The sequence below is a fragment of a genome, unplaced genomic scaffold (assembly GCF_019419815.1).
Source record: "Pyrus x bretschneideri cultivar Hongxiangsu unplaced genomic scaffold, Pyrus_bretschneideri_v1 Contig23, whole genome shotgun sequence".
NCBI classification, from domain to species: Eukaryota; Viridiplantae; Streptophyta; class Magnoliopsida; order Rosales; family Rosaceae; genus Pyrus; species Pyrus x bretschneideri.
In genome coordinates, this window is record NW_025999535.1 from 6,353,675 (window position 1) to 6,369,120 (window position 15,446).

General features: G+C 37.4%; 2 protein-coding genes across 4 annotated transcripts; one reads left to right on the plus strand and one right to left on the minus strand.

Moving 5' to 3' along the window:
* On the plus strand, positions 1–10,522 carry LOC103935041. 3 transcript variants are annotated; one of them, XM_009344805.3, is made up of 20 exons: positions 1–322; positions 394–482; positions 770–876; positions 960–1,014; positions 1,685–1,773; positions 3,427–3,493; positions 3,582–3,644; positions 3,777–3,947; positions 4,086–4,179; positions 4,284–4,363; positions 4,481–4,556; positions 4,779–4,822; positions 5,224–5,291; positions 5,742–5,827; positions 5,952–6,109; positions 6,205–7,537; positions 7,689–7,975; positions 9,285–9,491; positions 9,572–9,728; positions 10,027–10,522. In XM_009344805.3, the coding sequence occupies exons 1-20, from the start codon at positions 211–213 to the stop codon at positions 10,326–10,328; spliced, it is 3,645 nt and encodes a 1,214-aa protein (XP_009343080.1). In that variant the 5' UTR covers positions 1–210; the 3' UTR covers positions 10,329–10,522. The 3 variants fall into 3 exon arrangements, with proteins under 3 accessions (XP_009343080.1, XP_048441657.1, XP_048441658.1); XM_048585700.1 differs by lacking the exons at positions 1–322; positions 394–482; positions 770–876; positions 960–1,014; positions 1,685–1,773 and adding an exon at positions 3,149–3,313; XM_048585701.1 differs by lacking the exons at positions 1–322; positions 394–482; positions 770–876; ... (1 more) ...; positions 1,685–1,773; positions 3,427–3,493 and adding an exon at positions 3,149–3,369.
* A 469-nt stretch (positions 10,523–10,991) lies between these two features.
* On the minus strand, positions 10,992–15,287 carry LOC103948757 (polycomb group protein FIE1). The gene is made up of 13 exons (XM_048585702.1): positions 15,030–15,287; positions 14,420–14,485; positions 14,152–14,274; positions 13,848–13,928; positions 13,674–13,766; positions 13,413–13,488; positions 12,924–13,003; positions 12,755–12,826; positions 12,267–12,326; positions 11,772–11,868; positions 11,540–11,603; positions 11,382–11,441; positions 10,992–11,241 (listed from the first exon to the last, which is right to left on the minus strand). Exons 1-13 carry the CDS (start codon positions 15,207–15,209, stop codon positions 11,178–11,180), a joined length of 1,116 nt encoding a protein of 371 aa, XP_048441659.1. The 5' UTR covers positions 15,210–15,287; the 3' UTR covers positions 10,992–11,177.
* Between the last annotated feature and the right edge of the window lie 159 nt (positions 15,288–15,446).

A 15,446-nucleotide genomic window follows, 5' to 3' on the forward strand; every position in this document is an offset into this window, starting at 1 on the left:
TCGAAAAAAAGCAAAGCGGAAAGGGAAACAAGTTGCCTCTCGGTTTTGGAACTCCAAATGCATGCTCCACCCGCCAGCCAGAGCCCCAGATCCGAACCCGATTACGGTTTTCCACATTTCGCATCGGCGCAGATCCGCGGAGCTGCGGCGGAAAGCTTCCATTGACGATTTGTTTGAATTCTCGAGGGCGTTGTAGAAGTTCTGCAAGGTATGGAGTCGATATTGGCTCGGGCGCTGGAGTACACTCTCAAATATTGGTTGAAATCTTTCTCCAGAGACCAGTTCAAGTTGCAGGGACGGACGGTCCAGCTTTCTAATTTAGGTAAATTTCAGGGATTTGTTTGCTCAATTCGTTGTAGTAGGGTTTCATTGATTTGTTTTTGAATTTGGCAGATATCAATGGCGATGCTTTGCATTCTAGCATGGGATTGCCGCCGGCACTGAATGTAGCCACGGCCAAAGTTGGAAAGTTGGAGATAGTGGTTGGTGACTGTTAATTCTGATTGTCGTGTGTTCCGTATAATTCATTTGGTTTCGATTGATATGGTGTCTGGCCGAGAAGTTAAAATGTGTTGGCTTTTTGTGTATACTCTCTTAATTGTTACAAAACTCCTGAATTTAGTTGAGTATGTCGTTGTACAAGATGTGATGCTTTGGTGAGAGCTTAGGGTAGATGTATATTCCAGATGGTTTCCTTTATATGCATTATTTCTCAATTCATTTTCGGATATGAGTTTAGTCAATGACTCTTCTTTGTGTGGTTTGATAGCTCCCATCTGTCAGTAATGTGCAAATAGAGCCGATTGTCGTGCAAATTGATAGGCTTGATTTGGTTTTGGAGGAGAAGTCAGATTTGGATGAGAGGAGTCCAAGGAGGTGCTTGATTATACATTTCAAGATTGAAACAAGTTTTATAGTGTAGTCATGGTTTTACCGAGTAAACAAATTCTTGTGTGCAGTTCCCCATCATCCTCTAGCTCGGCAATGGGTAGCGGTTATGGATTTGCTGATAAGGTGAGGTTCAGTCAGTGCAGTTATGTATTCTCTATGCAGAATGTAAATAATCTTGTCATTCTTTAAGACTGATGAAACTTCAAAACTCAGGAAGAATAAAAATAATTAGCTATCACTTGTAAAGGGAGAGATTGTTGCCAAATGGCATTGAATTCTTGACGCATTTCATGTTTGTTGCTGAATGGCAATTATAGCTTGTTAACAAGATGAAATTTGTCAAATAGAGCTCCAGTCTTTTTTAGTGTATCTGGCTAATTATCACCGAAGTATGGCAACTGAGATTATATGTGTTTTGTTAGGTCCTGACCTTTCATACATTCAATTCCTCCCTTGCTCTCATGCTTTTTGTAATTCACTTTTCATTCCAACATTTCGTCTATTTTCTGTTCTTGTTTTGTTCTGTGAAGTGGAATTTCTGGTCCTCTGCTTTTGTATTGTTGCACAATTTTAATTGTTCAATAAATTTTGTTTCTTCTAAAAAAAAGGTCAACTCATACTGACTTTTTCAATGGTATCATTAGTAGCTCAAATCAATTGAAAATCCAGGCCTGTAAAGTTTTCTTGCAAGCTTCCTTACTGATGAGTGTCTTCTTTGGGTTTTTTGAGCATGCATAGAGATTTGAACATTTATTCTGGAAGTTACGTTATTGATCTTTTTTGAAATGATCAGATTGCAGATGGAATGACTTTGGAGATTCTCACAGTTAATCTTCTACTTGAGACTCGTGGCGGTGGTCGAAGCCAAGAAGGCGCTAGTTGGTAATTTCTCAGTCCCAGCTCTCTAGTTATATATTCAGAAACGAATATGGCCAGAAATGCTCTTATCCTCAACGAGCTGCCCTTTTAAGAACACTTGATAAATTTTGTAGATTTTTAACCTTAGATTGAAGTTAATATAGATATATCAGGTGGAAATTCTTCAATATGTGATATCATATTTACCATGTGCAGTCACGACGTTCTTATTTATGGATCCCTTTTGGGGGAATTTGGTTTATGATCAAGAACTTTTGGCTCCAAAAAAGGAATTGAGTTTATGCAAATCAACAAGTAGATCTTTTACCTCTTAAAATGGCATGTGTATCTGTGATAACTTATTATATAGGCCAGTTGATATAGGAGGACATAGTAGGAATTAGCCTGTGTGATCACATATGGTAATCGTGGTTTGTGAAGATTTAAATGTTTAAGTTCTGGGTCTGTAAGAGGAGGAAGTATGCTTCAGGAAAATAACAGAAAGGTTGTAGATGTTGATGGCCAAAAGTAGCAGGAAGCCGAAGGTTGTGCTTGCTGGAGGTTTTGGGTGGCAATATCTTAAGTACTCAGGATGATAGTTTAGGATCTTTAGTTAAAAAACTGCAGGACTCACAAGTTCAGGTTTTTTGGCAAAAACACTATAGGGACAGGCTCTAGGATTTCTTTGACATTTAAATAGGCTTATTTTTTGTAAAGCCCCTTATAACTCGACTTCAATCCCACTTTCCCACCTGAAACTAAAATATCACCACTTTGCACCCTGGAACTCTATATCTGCTTCACTTTGATCAGTTTCCGTTTATTCTGTCAAAATTAAGTTAAATGCGCTGATGGAAGGGTAATTTAGTAATTAAAGCATAGGTGGCACTTAAAAGTCATTTTCTAAGGTAACATGACAATGAGTAGGACTGTCGAAGTCAAAACATAGTCATTGTTGTTGGAAATGTCAGCTTAAGGAGGAGCCGGCAATAGGCACGGGGTTGCAGGTGTTTTGGGGTAGGTTTAGTGTAGCAAAGCGCCACTGTGAAGAACGCATCACTTGCTCTGCGACTTTCTTCATCTCTCTCTCTCTCTCTCTCTCTCTCTTAATTTAAAATTTAGGTTCTTTTTTTGGTTTTGAGTTGAAACTTCCAGTTACAGAGTTCGCTTGCTTTCACTTTTAACTTTTAGTTGGGCAAGAAGGACCCTACCCATTACAACCAAGATGCAAGAATTCAAATTGGCAAATAGAAAATATTGGGATTTGGGGCTGCTCTACGAATTTTGGAAGTGATGTGTGAAGTTTTCAGTTTTTGACTGATGGATTTGGCGCTCCAGTTTGCAGGTTCTTTTGAGAAAGAAGGGAGGAGACTTGATGATTTGACCAAAATACCCTTTTCTCTTCTTCCAATTGTACGTGACATAAGCAAAATATCTTCCACATCAGCACATTTGGCAACCATTTCACGGAAGAAATGGAATCGCTCCAAAGTGGAGCGAATATTGAGTTCCAGAGTTCAAAGTGGTGATAATTTAGTTCCAGGGGGGAAATTTTGGGATTGAGGTCGAGTTACAAGGGGCTTTGCAAAAAATAAGCCTTTGAAATATGCAGTTGTATAGGTTAGTGCATATTCTCATTCTTCTCTCATTTTTTAATTTTTTTTATTTGTACCACAGGGCATCACCTCTGGCCTCTATAACTATACGGAACCTTTTTCTGTATACTACCAATGAAAATTGGCAGGTAATGTGTTGGTTGCTCTGCTCATACATTCATTTCTTGACCAGTTCCGTAATTTCACCAGCTTATTTGAACTAATGTCCCGTTACAGGTTGTCAGTCTTAAGGAATCACGGGAATTCTCCAGTGACAAAAAGTTCATATATTTGTTCAAAGTAATGTACTAATCTTTGTGCATCAGATCACTATTGTGTTCCATATTGTTCTGTGTCCAGCAGTGTTAGACTTCTCAGTTTTGAATTAGTATTAAATGATGATGATGATGATGATATATTGTTTCTTACCAGAAACTTGAGTGGGAATCTTTGTCTATTGATCTCCTTCCCCACCCTGATATGTTCATGGATGCTAACATAGCACGTACTGAAGATGGAAGAAACCAGAGAGATGATGATGGTGCAAAGCGAGTTTTCTTTGGTGGGGAGCGCTTTATAGAAGGAATTTCAGGACAAGCTTATGTAATGTAGATATAAACTTTTTAGTTAATTACTGATGGATTTGTTTGTACTCCATATATCAGTGTGATTCTAGAGAGCTTCAAGTGTTTTCTGGGCTTTGTGTCAGTGTATCTTTTTTGACTTTGAGATTATGACCAGATCACAGTGCAAAGGACTGAATTAAACAGTCCACTTGGACTTGAGGTTCAGTTACATATCACAGAGGCCATTTGTCCTGCTATAAGTGAACCAGGTAACAAGTGAATTATATTTGATCACCTGTTTCAGTGGTTCTAAAATTATAATAAGACCATGTATACGTATAGCTTGGTGCTAATATGTAATCGTGTGGTGCAGGACTACGTGCTCTCCTTCGCTTTATGACAGGATTGTACGTATGTCTGAATAGAGGAGATGTTGATTCAAATACTCAGCAGGTTTGCTGTTGGCTTTACTTCATTCTCAATCCATTATCTGCTAACATTTTATGATTCTCTTGTTATTCTCTGTCTCTAATCTCTATCTATCTACATCTTTCATGGAATTTTTTGCAGCGATCCACACAAGCAGCAGGACGTTCTATTGTCTCAATTGTTGTGGACCACATATTTCTTTGCATTAAAGATGCTGGTTTGTGATTTTCCTTTACAAATGTTATAGGGACTTAATACTTGTGTACATTGAAAAAACATGTATTTTATACAACCCAATGTACCGACAAAGAAAAATGAGCCAGGGAACCCAATTTGTTGGTATCTGCGAGGTTGCCTGGTACATTTATTCAGATTATTTCTTTTGTTATTTTTGTTTTTTAAATTGAAGCATTCTCAGAAATGTTGGATTTGCTTGCAGAGTTCAAGCTTGAACTTTTGATGCAATCACTCTTCTTCTCACGGGTATGTTCTATGACTCTTACATATATGATTAAACTTTTCCTTACCATCATCTCAGTCTTTGATTGAACCCTTACATATTGGACTCTTGGGTTTACATATTACTGAAATAAGATTCAGTTTACAGAGTGCTTATACTTCAAGGAGGGTCCTGTAAGAAAATATATTATACTTAATAAATTTGCCACAATCAAAATTAAAAATATTTGGAATTTGAATTCTGTGCAATTCTTATTTAAAGCTCTTATTAAGCACTAAAATACATTAATACTTTGGAGTCTTTGATTTCATTGTCGGGAGTACAAATTGTAGGTTTTATGCATGCAGTGTAGTGTTTGTGACGTTCCATGTCTGTTTAACTCAATTAGGAGTCCAGGATCTTATATGGGGATCCACTTTTGCAGGCCAGTCTTTCAGATGGAAAAATTGACAACAACTTGTCGAGGGTTTTGATTGGTGGGCTGTTTTTAAGGTAAATATTGTTAATTTAGGATATTGCAAGAGATTTGGTGGTAGTATGTTTTCCCATCATTTTCCTGGAGCTCAGTTGGGCTTTGACTAGGTTCTACTAAGTATAGCTTTTGGGTGTTGTTTCTGCTTTTGTGCATTTCTTTTCCTGATCTTTTAGGTAGGAGTTCACAGATCTCTAACAGTAACAATTAACAAGGATTATATGTTAACTGTAGGAATTGTTTGTTCATACCTGCATTGTATCTGAAGTGATTTAGTGACTAGTCCTATTGCATTTCTACTTTTGTTGAAGCCACGATGAATTATGGATGTAGTTTAACGGAAAAGTATGATTTTGTAAATTAGCTCTATGTGGGAAACGTTTAAATTTGAGAAATGGCTTCCCCTTTCAATTTGATATATGTTAAGTCCTATGGCTAAGTTATAATTTATGTCGGTGGCTGGAATGTAGGGATACCTTTTCACGACCTCCCTGCACTTTGGTTCAACCATCAATGCATGCAGTTTCTGAAGAACCTATCCATGTTCCTGACTTTGGTATGGGATAAATTTATTTATGTACACTAGAAAACGAAATTTAACCCAGTGGCCGTGTGCTGGGTGTTGGGTATCTGTAGTTTGAAATTATTCTCTTATCAGTTTTGTACTATTGTTTGGACAGGTAAGAACTTTTGCCCTCCCATATATCCTTTGGGAGATCAGGAGTGGCAGCCAATTAAAGGTGTCCCTTTTTTGTGCCTTCACTCTCTTCAGATCAAGCCATCCCCAGTCCCTCCATCTTTTGCTTCACAAACAGTAATTAATTGTCAACCCCTAATGGTATGTGTTGACATCTTTTATTTGTTTTTCTTAGTGAACCTTCAAGTATCATTTCTCAATTTTTTTTCCCGTTTGTTTTTTGGTTTAAATTCTAGATTGATCTCCAAGAAGGATCCTGTTTGAGGATCGCTTCCTTCCTGGCTGATGGAATTGTAGTCAATCCTGGTGCTGTTTTACCAGATTTCTCAGTCAATTCGTTGACTTTCACCCTGAAGGAATTAGATGCGACTGTTCCTTTGGACATAGATAAATTGTGTGACCGTGCTAACAACAAGGACAGTATCTACCAGAGTACTTTTTCTGGAGCAAGGCTTCATATCGAGAACTTGTTATTTTCGGAGTCACCATCACTAAAATTAAGGTTACTGAATCTGGAGAAGGATCCTGCTTGTTTTTGTCTTTGGGAAGATCAACCAATTGATGCCAGCCAGAAGAAATGGAGTGCTAGAGCATTGCACATCAGTTTGTCACTTGAAAAATGCACCAAGTCTGCTGGCCTTCAGAGTTCTCTTGATGGGAATTCAGGCACGTGGAGATGTGTTGAGCTGAAAGATGCTTGTGTTGAAGTAGCTATGGTAACTGCTGATGGGAGCCCATTAACAAATGTTCCTCCCCCCGGTGGTATTGTCAGGGTGGGGGTAGCTTGTCAAAACTATCTCTCCAACACATCTGTTGAACAGTTATTTTTTGTTTTGGATCTTTATTCGTACTTTGGCAGAGTTAGTGAAAAGATTGTTCTCGTTGGAAAAAATACTGGAAAAAAGAATAAGGATCATTCTATGGACTTAAAGCTGATTGACAAGGTTCCCAATGATACAGCGGTAAGCTTGGCAGTAAAAAATCTTCAGATTAAATTTCTGGAATCATCTTCTGTGAATATTGAAGGAATGCCTCTGGTTCAGTTTATTGGGGATGATCTCTTTATAAAAGTTACTCACAGAACTCTTGGTGGTGCAGTTGCTGTTTCATCCACTATACATTGGGATAGTGTTGAGGTGGACTGTGTAGACACTGAGGGAAACTTGGCACATGAGAATGGTTCAGTTTTAACTTCTGTTGAAAATGGTCTTTCAACTAGTGGAAATGGGTACCCTCAGCTGAGACCTGTATTTTGGATACATAACCAAATAAAACATCAATCAAATGGAAAAGCTTTTGTAAATCCATTTCTGGACGTAAGCATGGTACACGTAATTCCTTTAAATGAACGAGATGCAGAGTGTCATAGTCTGAATGTGTCGGCGTGTATCTCTGGCATACGCCTAGGTGGGGGAATGAACTATGCTGAATCCCTGCTGCATCGCTTTGGAATACTTGGCCCTGATGGTGGTCCAGGAAAGGGGCTCTCTAAGGAGTTAGAAAAATTACAAGCTGGACCACTGTCAAAACTTTTCAAACCGTCGCATCTCATTGTTGATGTGAAAGAGGGTACGTGAACATGATTTTTGTAATTTAGTCTGTTTAGGTACATACACACAAGGTCATTTCATCCTGTTCTTTTTTCGCTTGTCAATTTATTATCAGTGCTGAGTTTATTCATTGTTACACAAATGGATATATATATTCCATTTTCTTCCAGATGGAAGTCCAGGAGATGGGAAAGAAAGTGGGGTCTTGCACTTGGGAAAGCCAGATGATGTAGACGTGTCCGTAGAGTTCAAAAATTGGTTATTTGCTCTTGAAGGTGAACGGGAGATTGCAGAAAGATGGTGGTTCGACAATCATAAGGATGTGCAAAGAGAAGAGAGGTGTTGGCACACAACGTTCCATAATCTGCATGTAAAAGCAAAAAATGGTCCAAAGCATATGCTGAATGGTAATGGAAAGTCATACAGGACCCAAAAATATCCTGTGGAATTGGTTACAGTAAGGATTTCTCACTCTTTCCATTGTGGCTTTTTCTTTTTTTAAGGTTGCCTGCGAAAGGCATCTTGGATGAAGTATACATGCATATTGATTATTAAATGTGACTTTTTTCCAAAAGGGTCAGCTTACATGAATAAGCCAGCATCATTGAAGCGTTTTGTCATTTTTTTTTTTGGGTTTTTCTTGGGGAAAAAAAAAGTAAATTATGGTCTTCCTAGGCGATATCTTAGGTATTTTAATTTTTTTTGGGAGTTTTAACGAAAAGCCCATGGTACTGTTCACTTTAACGAAAAACCACATTTTTATATTAAAAAGTCAAACCTGGTACTATTCACTTTACCCTTTATCTTGTCCTTATTGTTAAAAACTCAAAGTTTTCAAGCACTTTCATTAGTTTTCCCTTTTTTTTTTTTTAACTTGCATGCATTGCTGAGATTATGTCCCTGTTATGGTGTTGGTTCACTATGTTACCTGGTTCTGTGGTCATAACAGTGACACACATGAAAGTAAATGAGCATGTGGTTTGCTACCGCTTACCTTGGATCATGGAATGATACAGCTGCTGACAATTGCTTCACTAGGAAGAGAGAGTGATGAGGCAGGGTTGTTAGATTAGAATGCTTGGCCTTCTTTTTGTTATCGTAATTTGGTGGTGGTCCTACAAGATTTCTCACCCGCACTTTGTACTTGATTTTTGAACTAATCAATTTCTGTTTCATTTCTGAAAAATATATGTACCATTTTCTTAACTGGTTTGTCAAGCTTTCTGTTTGGTTAAGTAGTAGTGAAGTATGATAATGATAATTCTTCGCTTTACCTCAAGTGGGTCATTATAGTAGGGTGAGAAGTTGTCTTGCTCATGCGCTCAGAACTATCTCACGGTTGGGTGCAATTTGGAGATATGTAATTCTAAGCGACCTAACAGTTGGTAGTGCTTTATGTTAGAGTAGAACTGAGTCAATGTCATGCAGTTTGAGATTTAGGCAAAATGAGCAAAAGATCATGCATAGGTTTTGTTCTTTTTTATTTTATTATTTTATTATTTTTAATTTTTTTAATTTTAATTTTTATAGATCTAATGAGCTGACAATTCTCAGTATATTCTTAGGTGGAACTTGGTTGGTTGCGCCTGTGCTGCGTTCAAGATCAATATTCCGACACTCTAGATATAGTTTGCTTTCATTAGAATATTATCGAATGCAAATATGTGCAACTGTTTGTGATTGATTTCAATTTCATCATTTGTGCACCTGCATTTTAATCAAACAGATATTGAAATATTATCTCATGCATTTTAATATGGTTCCAGGTTGGTGTGGAAGGCTTGCAGATACTAAAGCCACATTCTCAGAAGTCTAACAATGTTGCTGTCTTACCTGCGAATGGGATCAAGGAAACTGCTGAGACATCTGCAGGTATAGATCTTGAAGTTCGCATGGTGATACCAGAGGACCCGGTTGATCACAAAATGGTGGAATGGGCTGTGGAAAATGTGAAATTCTCTGTTAAGCAACCGGTAATGTGTTTTTTCAAGTTAACAACTGTATTTTATCTTCCATAAAGTATTCTGCATTATTAACTTTTTTGTCTCCATAGATTGAGGCGGTTGTAACGAAGGATGAGTTGCAACATCTTACTTTTCTGTGCAAGTCGGAAGTTGAATCAATGGGTCGAATGACAGCTGGAATTCTGCGGTTACTCAAGCTGGAGGGGTCCATTGGTGAGGCTGCAATGGAACAACTAAGCAACCTTGGTACGCTACTAAACTGATTGTCATCCAACATATACATCTCCATTAATTCTAATCAGGGTTGAGTTGTTCTTCCCTTCCAAGTCCTGAGATTGTTACGCTAAAAAAATTCAATCTGTTGACATCTGTTGCCATGAGTTACTCGATTCATTAGTGGAATTAGTTACCTTTTCAAAAAATAAAAAATAAAAAAAAAATTTTCGCCAACGAGTTTAATCTGGTGTATGTGATTATAGCCAATAAGTTTTAAAATATATTATTTTGGGCCATGTGTGAGTTTGGATACGAAAATGACTTGCAGGAACTGAGGGCATCGACAAGTTACTCTCACCAGCAAAGCTCAGCAGGGGCGGCAGCTTTTCCAGCACGGGGCTCTCTCAGTCAAATTTGATCATTGAAACCCCAAGTACAACCGCAACCTTGGAATCGACAGTGGCTTCACTTGAGGAGGCATTTACAGATTCACAGTCCAAGTGCACTGCTCTTCTTGCCGACCTAGGTAGTTCAGAACCGTCTGCACAGCATCTTGCAACTCTAAAAGAACTCAATCAGAAACTTCAGAGTATGCAGAGTTTATTGACGCAGTTACGGTCTCACATATAATTGTCATTGTGTGTTATTCTTTTGTCCCCTCCCCTGTAATACCTTGGGACGAAAATGATCCCAATCATCTAGCTTACCCATTCTTTATCTGTATATAAGGGGCAAAAAGTTGCCCCAGAGATGAGAGATTATGTATTCATGTCTGTTACAGCAGTTTTAAAGAAAATATACAGTACCGCGTTGCATTGCTTGTATCTATGGCAATGGTCGATCGGCGAAACACTGACTCAAATCCAGCATGAAATTGTGGTGGATTTGATTTGAAGTTGTTCCAGTGTATGTTTCTGTTGATAAAAGCGATACTGTTTGCCACATTACAAGCACCTTGTAGACGTTTGGTTTGACATTTGGTATTCGTTGGCCGAGGGCCTGAAATTCTTGAAAAGGCAAGAATAGCGATATCATGTTACTTTTTCCTTCCCATAGCGCTTGCAGATTATCTTAAATCAACCAAGGCTTCACTTCTTCCTTAAGAGCACGAACCACGGGAGCCCTCTGAGAGTGATGCACAACTGGTCTGTGATATAACATATATGATAACATAAAAGGGTTATGCAACGCCACGGCAGAAAGTACCTTTGCAAGAACATGGTTCAAAATTCTATCCTTCTGCAAATTTTGACATAGATTTGTTATCGACCTGCCTGAGTTACGTAACAACGCTAGAGCAAAGGTTCGCCGAAGTATGATCTTCTGTACTCCAAATTTCAATCACATATTACAAATCACTTGTGTTCCTCTATCAGGAATGCCGCCAAATTCATTACCACAATCAACCAAAGCTGGTCCAAATTAATCAGCGATAAGCATTTTTCTAAATTAGTGCCAGCAGACCAACTTGGATAAGCTTTAAGAACCCTCCATAGCATCCCAACGCCAAATAGTTCCGTCCTCACAGCAGCTTAGAATGGTGCTGCAATATAGAATAAGGAAAAGAGGGTACACTTCATCATTATCGAGGGATATGGAAATTACAAGGTCATATAAAGAATAATGTCAAATAGAAGATGATATGTAATCAAAGCAATGAGAGATAAACTGTGCTTGAATCACCTTCCATCAAAAGACGTAGCAGTTTGCCTAATCGGAGATTTTGATTGAGGATGTAACAACCTGAAAAACGGCGCAAGGTTATTATTAGTGGTTTGCATTTCAAAGTTACAACTTTCTTCAGCATGTAGTTTTGGTAAAGAATAGAAAACAAAACAAACTTTGCAATAAGAACTGGAGGGCTGGATTGTAGTTCCCAAACAAAAATCTTTCCTTCTCTATTCCCTGCTAGACAGAAAACAATAGACAGCGAAGAAGTCAACCTATAGTTCTGCAACTCAGAACATCTAAAGTTTACATGGTATGGTCCCTTCATTTTTGAAAGAATGAAGAACTATATCAACTGTTGTAACTACAATTGTTTAAGAAAATTCCTCATGCAGTTTGCGTTACCTATTGCGGCTGCATTGTAGTGGAAATCACAGGAAAACTTGATGAACCAAATATCACACTCCGGAACTGGGTATTTTTGAAGGATGTCGACGGTACCCTAACCAGAAAGCATCCAAATAACAATTTAGGCCACCAGAAAGTATAATTACGGGAATTCTACACAATCAACCAAACTCAGCAAAGATTCGTGGAATAGGTAGTAAAGAAGAAGAAATAGGGTTTGCTTGATAACTGTTTTGTTTTTAATTAGAAAAATAAAGGGGAAGAGATGAAGGAAACTGAGTAGCCAGATGATAGTGGTGAAAGAAGCAGAGAAGATAATTAGAATGCTTTATGGCGTAAAACTAAAAGAAAAAAACTATTTCGAATTGTATTTAGCTTTTAGTATTAGTTTTATATATTCCACTCATTTCTCCTCACCTCCCCTTCATCTCTTTAATTCAAAGAAAAAAAAAACAGAAAATAAAAATGTTACCAATTGGCCAGGTTTCTAACCTCCCCAGGAGACTGTTCCTTCATTTTCGGTTCCCACAGCACAATTTCATTGTCAACACTCTGGAAATTCACAGAATAATATATTAATGTAATCATCAGAGAATATATGGAATTAAGCTACCACAGGCATCTAAAAGCAATTCAAGCTACCTATATTTGAAATCTATTTGTTATATCTGGATAAAGTTTATCACACCATGCAAGTTATTCTAAATTGTTAAAAACTTTATCTTGCTTTCAGATGATCAAATAAGCTATCAATAAGTTGATGCCAAACAAATAGAAATCAACTTTTCAGCAACTGATATGTCTTCCCCGTTAACTCATTTGAACCAGCTGATTGTGCTGATTAAAATTTTGCCAATTAGTAAAGGCAACATATGATTTACATATTAAGATTTTACATCCTACAAATATTTTCTGTTCCCAAATAACCATCAGATTTATACTGAAAAGAAATGAAAATAGTGGATGAAATTCTGATTCACCTTTGAGAGGAGAAAATCACCAAGCCACCTATTACAGTCAACATAGTTTGTATGAATGGAGGCTATGAATACCTGAAAGGTTCAAGTTAACCTCAGATAAAAGAATAATGAAAACTATATTATGAAACACACGAAAAAAAAAAAAAAAAAAAAAAAAACAGGTTCTCACTGGAAATTGCACATATTTTGTCGGAAATTTTGACGGAAGATCTGTCCATGTGAAAGATTTCTCCACATATGTCCAGAATTCTACAGCAAAGCATTGTATAAGAAAACAAATTAGAAATAATATTGATTTACACAGTTGACACCTGTCCAAACATTAAATCAGGAACTCTGACCCTCAGATGTGGAATTACTTTAACATCCCACTGTTGCATAATCATGCATAAACATAGCTAATTTGCAATCAAAAGAATTTTAAAATAACCCATTACTTTCTTCAATACTAGTAAAACAAAGAAGGCTGTTTCTATTTTCTATGATAATATATATTTTTCCTTTTTTAGAAACATAAGTATTACATACTCACACTATACTCTGAATGGGTAAATTTGTGATCATTGTGATCCATCATCCATGCCATATGGTTACACAACTATGGTTACCATATCAAACTGTGTAAATTCTCATATGAAGCAAAGCTGTGAAGTCCTACCTTTCATTGACCAAATCTTAACGGTGTTGTCCATGCCACAACTCGCAATGCGATATATGTCAGAAGGATGAAAGTCCTATAATAATAAGAACAAGGTGATAGAATTAGCCCCTCGAGTCATTTTCTTTGATTAAAATCTTAACAAAAAAAAAAAAAAAAAAAAAAAAAAGAAAAAAAAAAAAAAGAAAAGAAACAAAAGATTTATAATTAAAAGATCCCATGGAAAGGTGGCAGGATATAACTCCTCGTCAGATATGTTACCACACTCAGGACTTCATTGCGGTGACCCCCTGCTCCTGCGAATATCAAAATACATATTCCAGTCTGAACATTCCATAGCCGAACTGACTCATCCTGGAAAGTTCTAAGATTAATAATAATGTAAACAACAAAAAATATCTTAAGAAGGAAAAAGGAGCAGGTTACTGTGTTCACTTTGCTTGCTGACACCACAAGTGATGACTTCAATGGCTGAGTCCTGATTTCATTTATTGAGTCCCCATGGCCAACAAAACTCTGCACATAGATGAGTATGTTAGGGGCAAAAAGAATGTAAAGCAAGAAAATCCTGTATTTTCATTGCCACTCAAAGCACTTTTGAAATATTTCAAATATTTCAGCGGAAATAGATGTATGATTGCATCCTGATTGCAGCTATAGAATAGTAAAGAGCACCCAGACCATTACTACTGCACCACTATAAAGCACATGATCTTACAACCAGTACTAAATTTAGTACCTTGTCTATCTTCTCGCTGCCACAATCAATGACGCGCATTATACCATTAATTCCTCCAGCCACAATCAACGGGGATCCATCAATATTGCATGCCCAACTCACAGTGTAAAAAGACTCATCCTTCTGATCTATACCAAGCACATGACAATCACATATCCGCAAAAAAAGTTCTAAACAATAGCAAATGAATGCTAAACTGTTTGATAAAATGACCGAGAAAAGAACACTAATCTTGATCAATGACAGAATGATGGCTGTCTTTACTTACATCTTCATCAATGTAAGACTGCAACACAGCAATCACACCCCCTTCTAGGCATTGGTATACAGTAACCTGAAAAAGAAGAAAACAACACTTACAACAAATACAACAAATAGCGGAAAGAGAACCTTGCATTGTCTCTCAGATAAATATTTTACGCAAATGAACACGGGAAACAAATTCACGTTGTTTATTTGAAAACGAAGGAACTATACACTACCAGGTCAGAACAGCCATAATTCACCACTACTCAAGCTGCATTGTAATCCAATGTTGTAAATGTTAAAGGTGATGCCTTTTTTTTTTTTGTTTTCACTCGGATTCTCGGAACACTAACCTTAAAGATCATTTCATTCCATTCCAAAGTATATCTTTATTCCATGAGAAGTTCATGTATCAAAAAATTGATAGGCAAAGCCGACATTGAAAACTTCGATAAACCCTAAATCTCTAGCAATCCACTCAATGTAACAAAGCCCAGTAAACTAAATCATAAGAAACCCCAAAAATTTACCAAATTTTCAGCCAAAACAGTATAGAACCCATGTTTGGTTGGCGAGAAAACGCACGAAAATACAACAAGCAGTCCCGGAATTACAAGGGAAGAGAAACGAACCCGATTGCCGCCGACTGTGGCGAAGACGTTGAAGTAGCGAGAGTCAATGAAGTTGAAAACGATGGCGTATAGGGGGCGCTTGCCCTCTTGGAGCCTGTTGGTGACTCTGTACTCTTTCTTCTTCGAGGGTGCGAGGGAACCCACCACCGGTTCCGACCCTAAAGCGAACTTCGCCGCCATGTCTGCGGCGCAGGATACCAACAGACCTACCCTCTTCCCAAACAACGGAAATTTCTGTTCAACAAGACAGTAGACTACTTGGTGCAATAATTTTAGCTTAATTATTTACCAAAAAGTTAATAGACAAATCTAATCTTTATTACTGTTAATAAAATACTCATTACCAACCAAAATTTTATAAAATTATCAGTTTAATCTTTTAATTAAAACATAATATGAATAAAAAAATTGGACAGA

Coding starts and splice junctions, on each gene's coding strand:
- LOC103948757 (XM_048585702.1), bottom strand. CDS start 15,209: ATGGCGGCGAAGTTCGCTTTAGGGTCGGAACCGGTGGTGGGTTCCCTC. Junction 12,327..12,754: donor GTGATTTTCTCCTCTCAAAG/GTGAATCAGAAT, acceptor GTGAATTTCCAG/AGTGTTGACAATGAAATTGT. Junction 11,604..11,771: donor CTACAATGCAGCCGCAATAG/GTAACGCAAACT, acceptor TCTGTCTAGCAG/GGAATAGAGAAGGAAAGATT.
- LOC103935041 (XM_009344805.3), top strand. CDS start 211: ATGGAGTCGATATTGGCTCGGGCGCTGGAGTACACTCTCAAATATTGG. Junction 3,494..3,581: donor CTACCAATGAAAATTGGCAG/GTAATGTGTTGG, acceptor GTCCCGTTACAG/GTTGTCAGTCTTAAGGAATC. Junction 5,292..5,741: donor ATTGGTGGGCTGTTTTTAAG/GTAAATATTGTT, acceptor GCTGGAATGTAG/GGATACCTTTTCACGACCTC.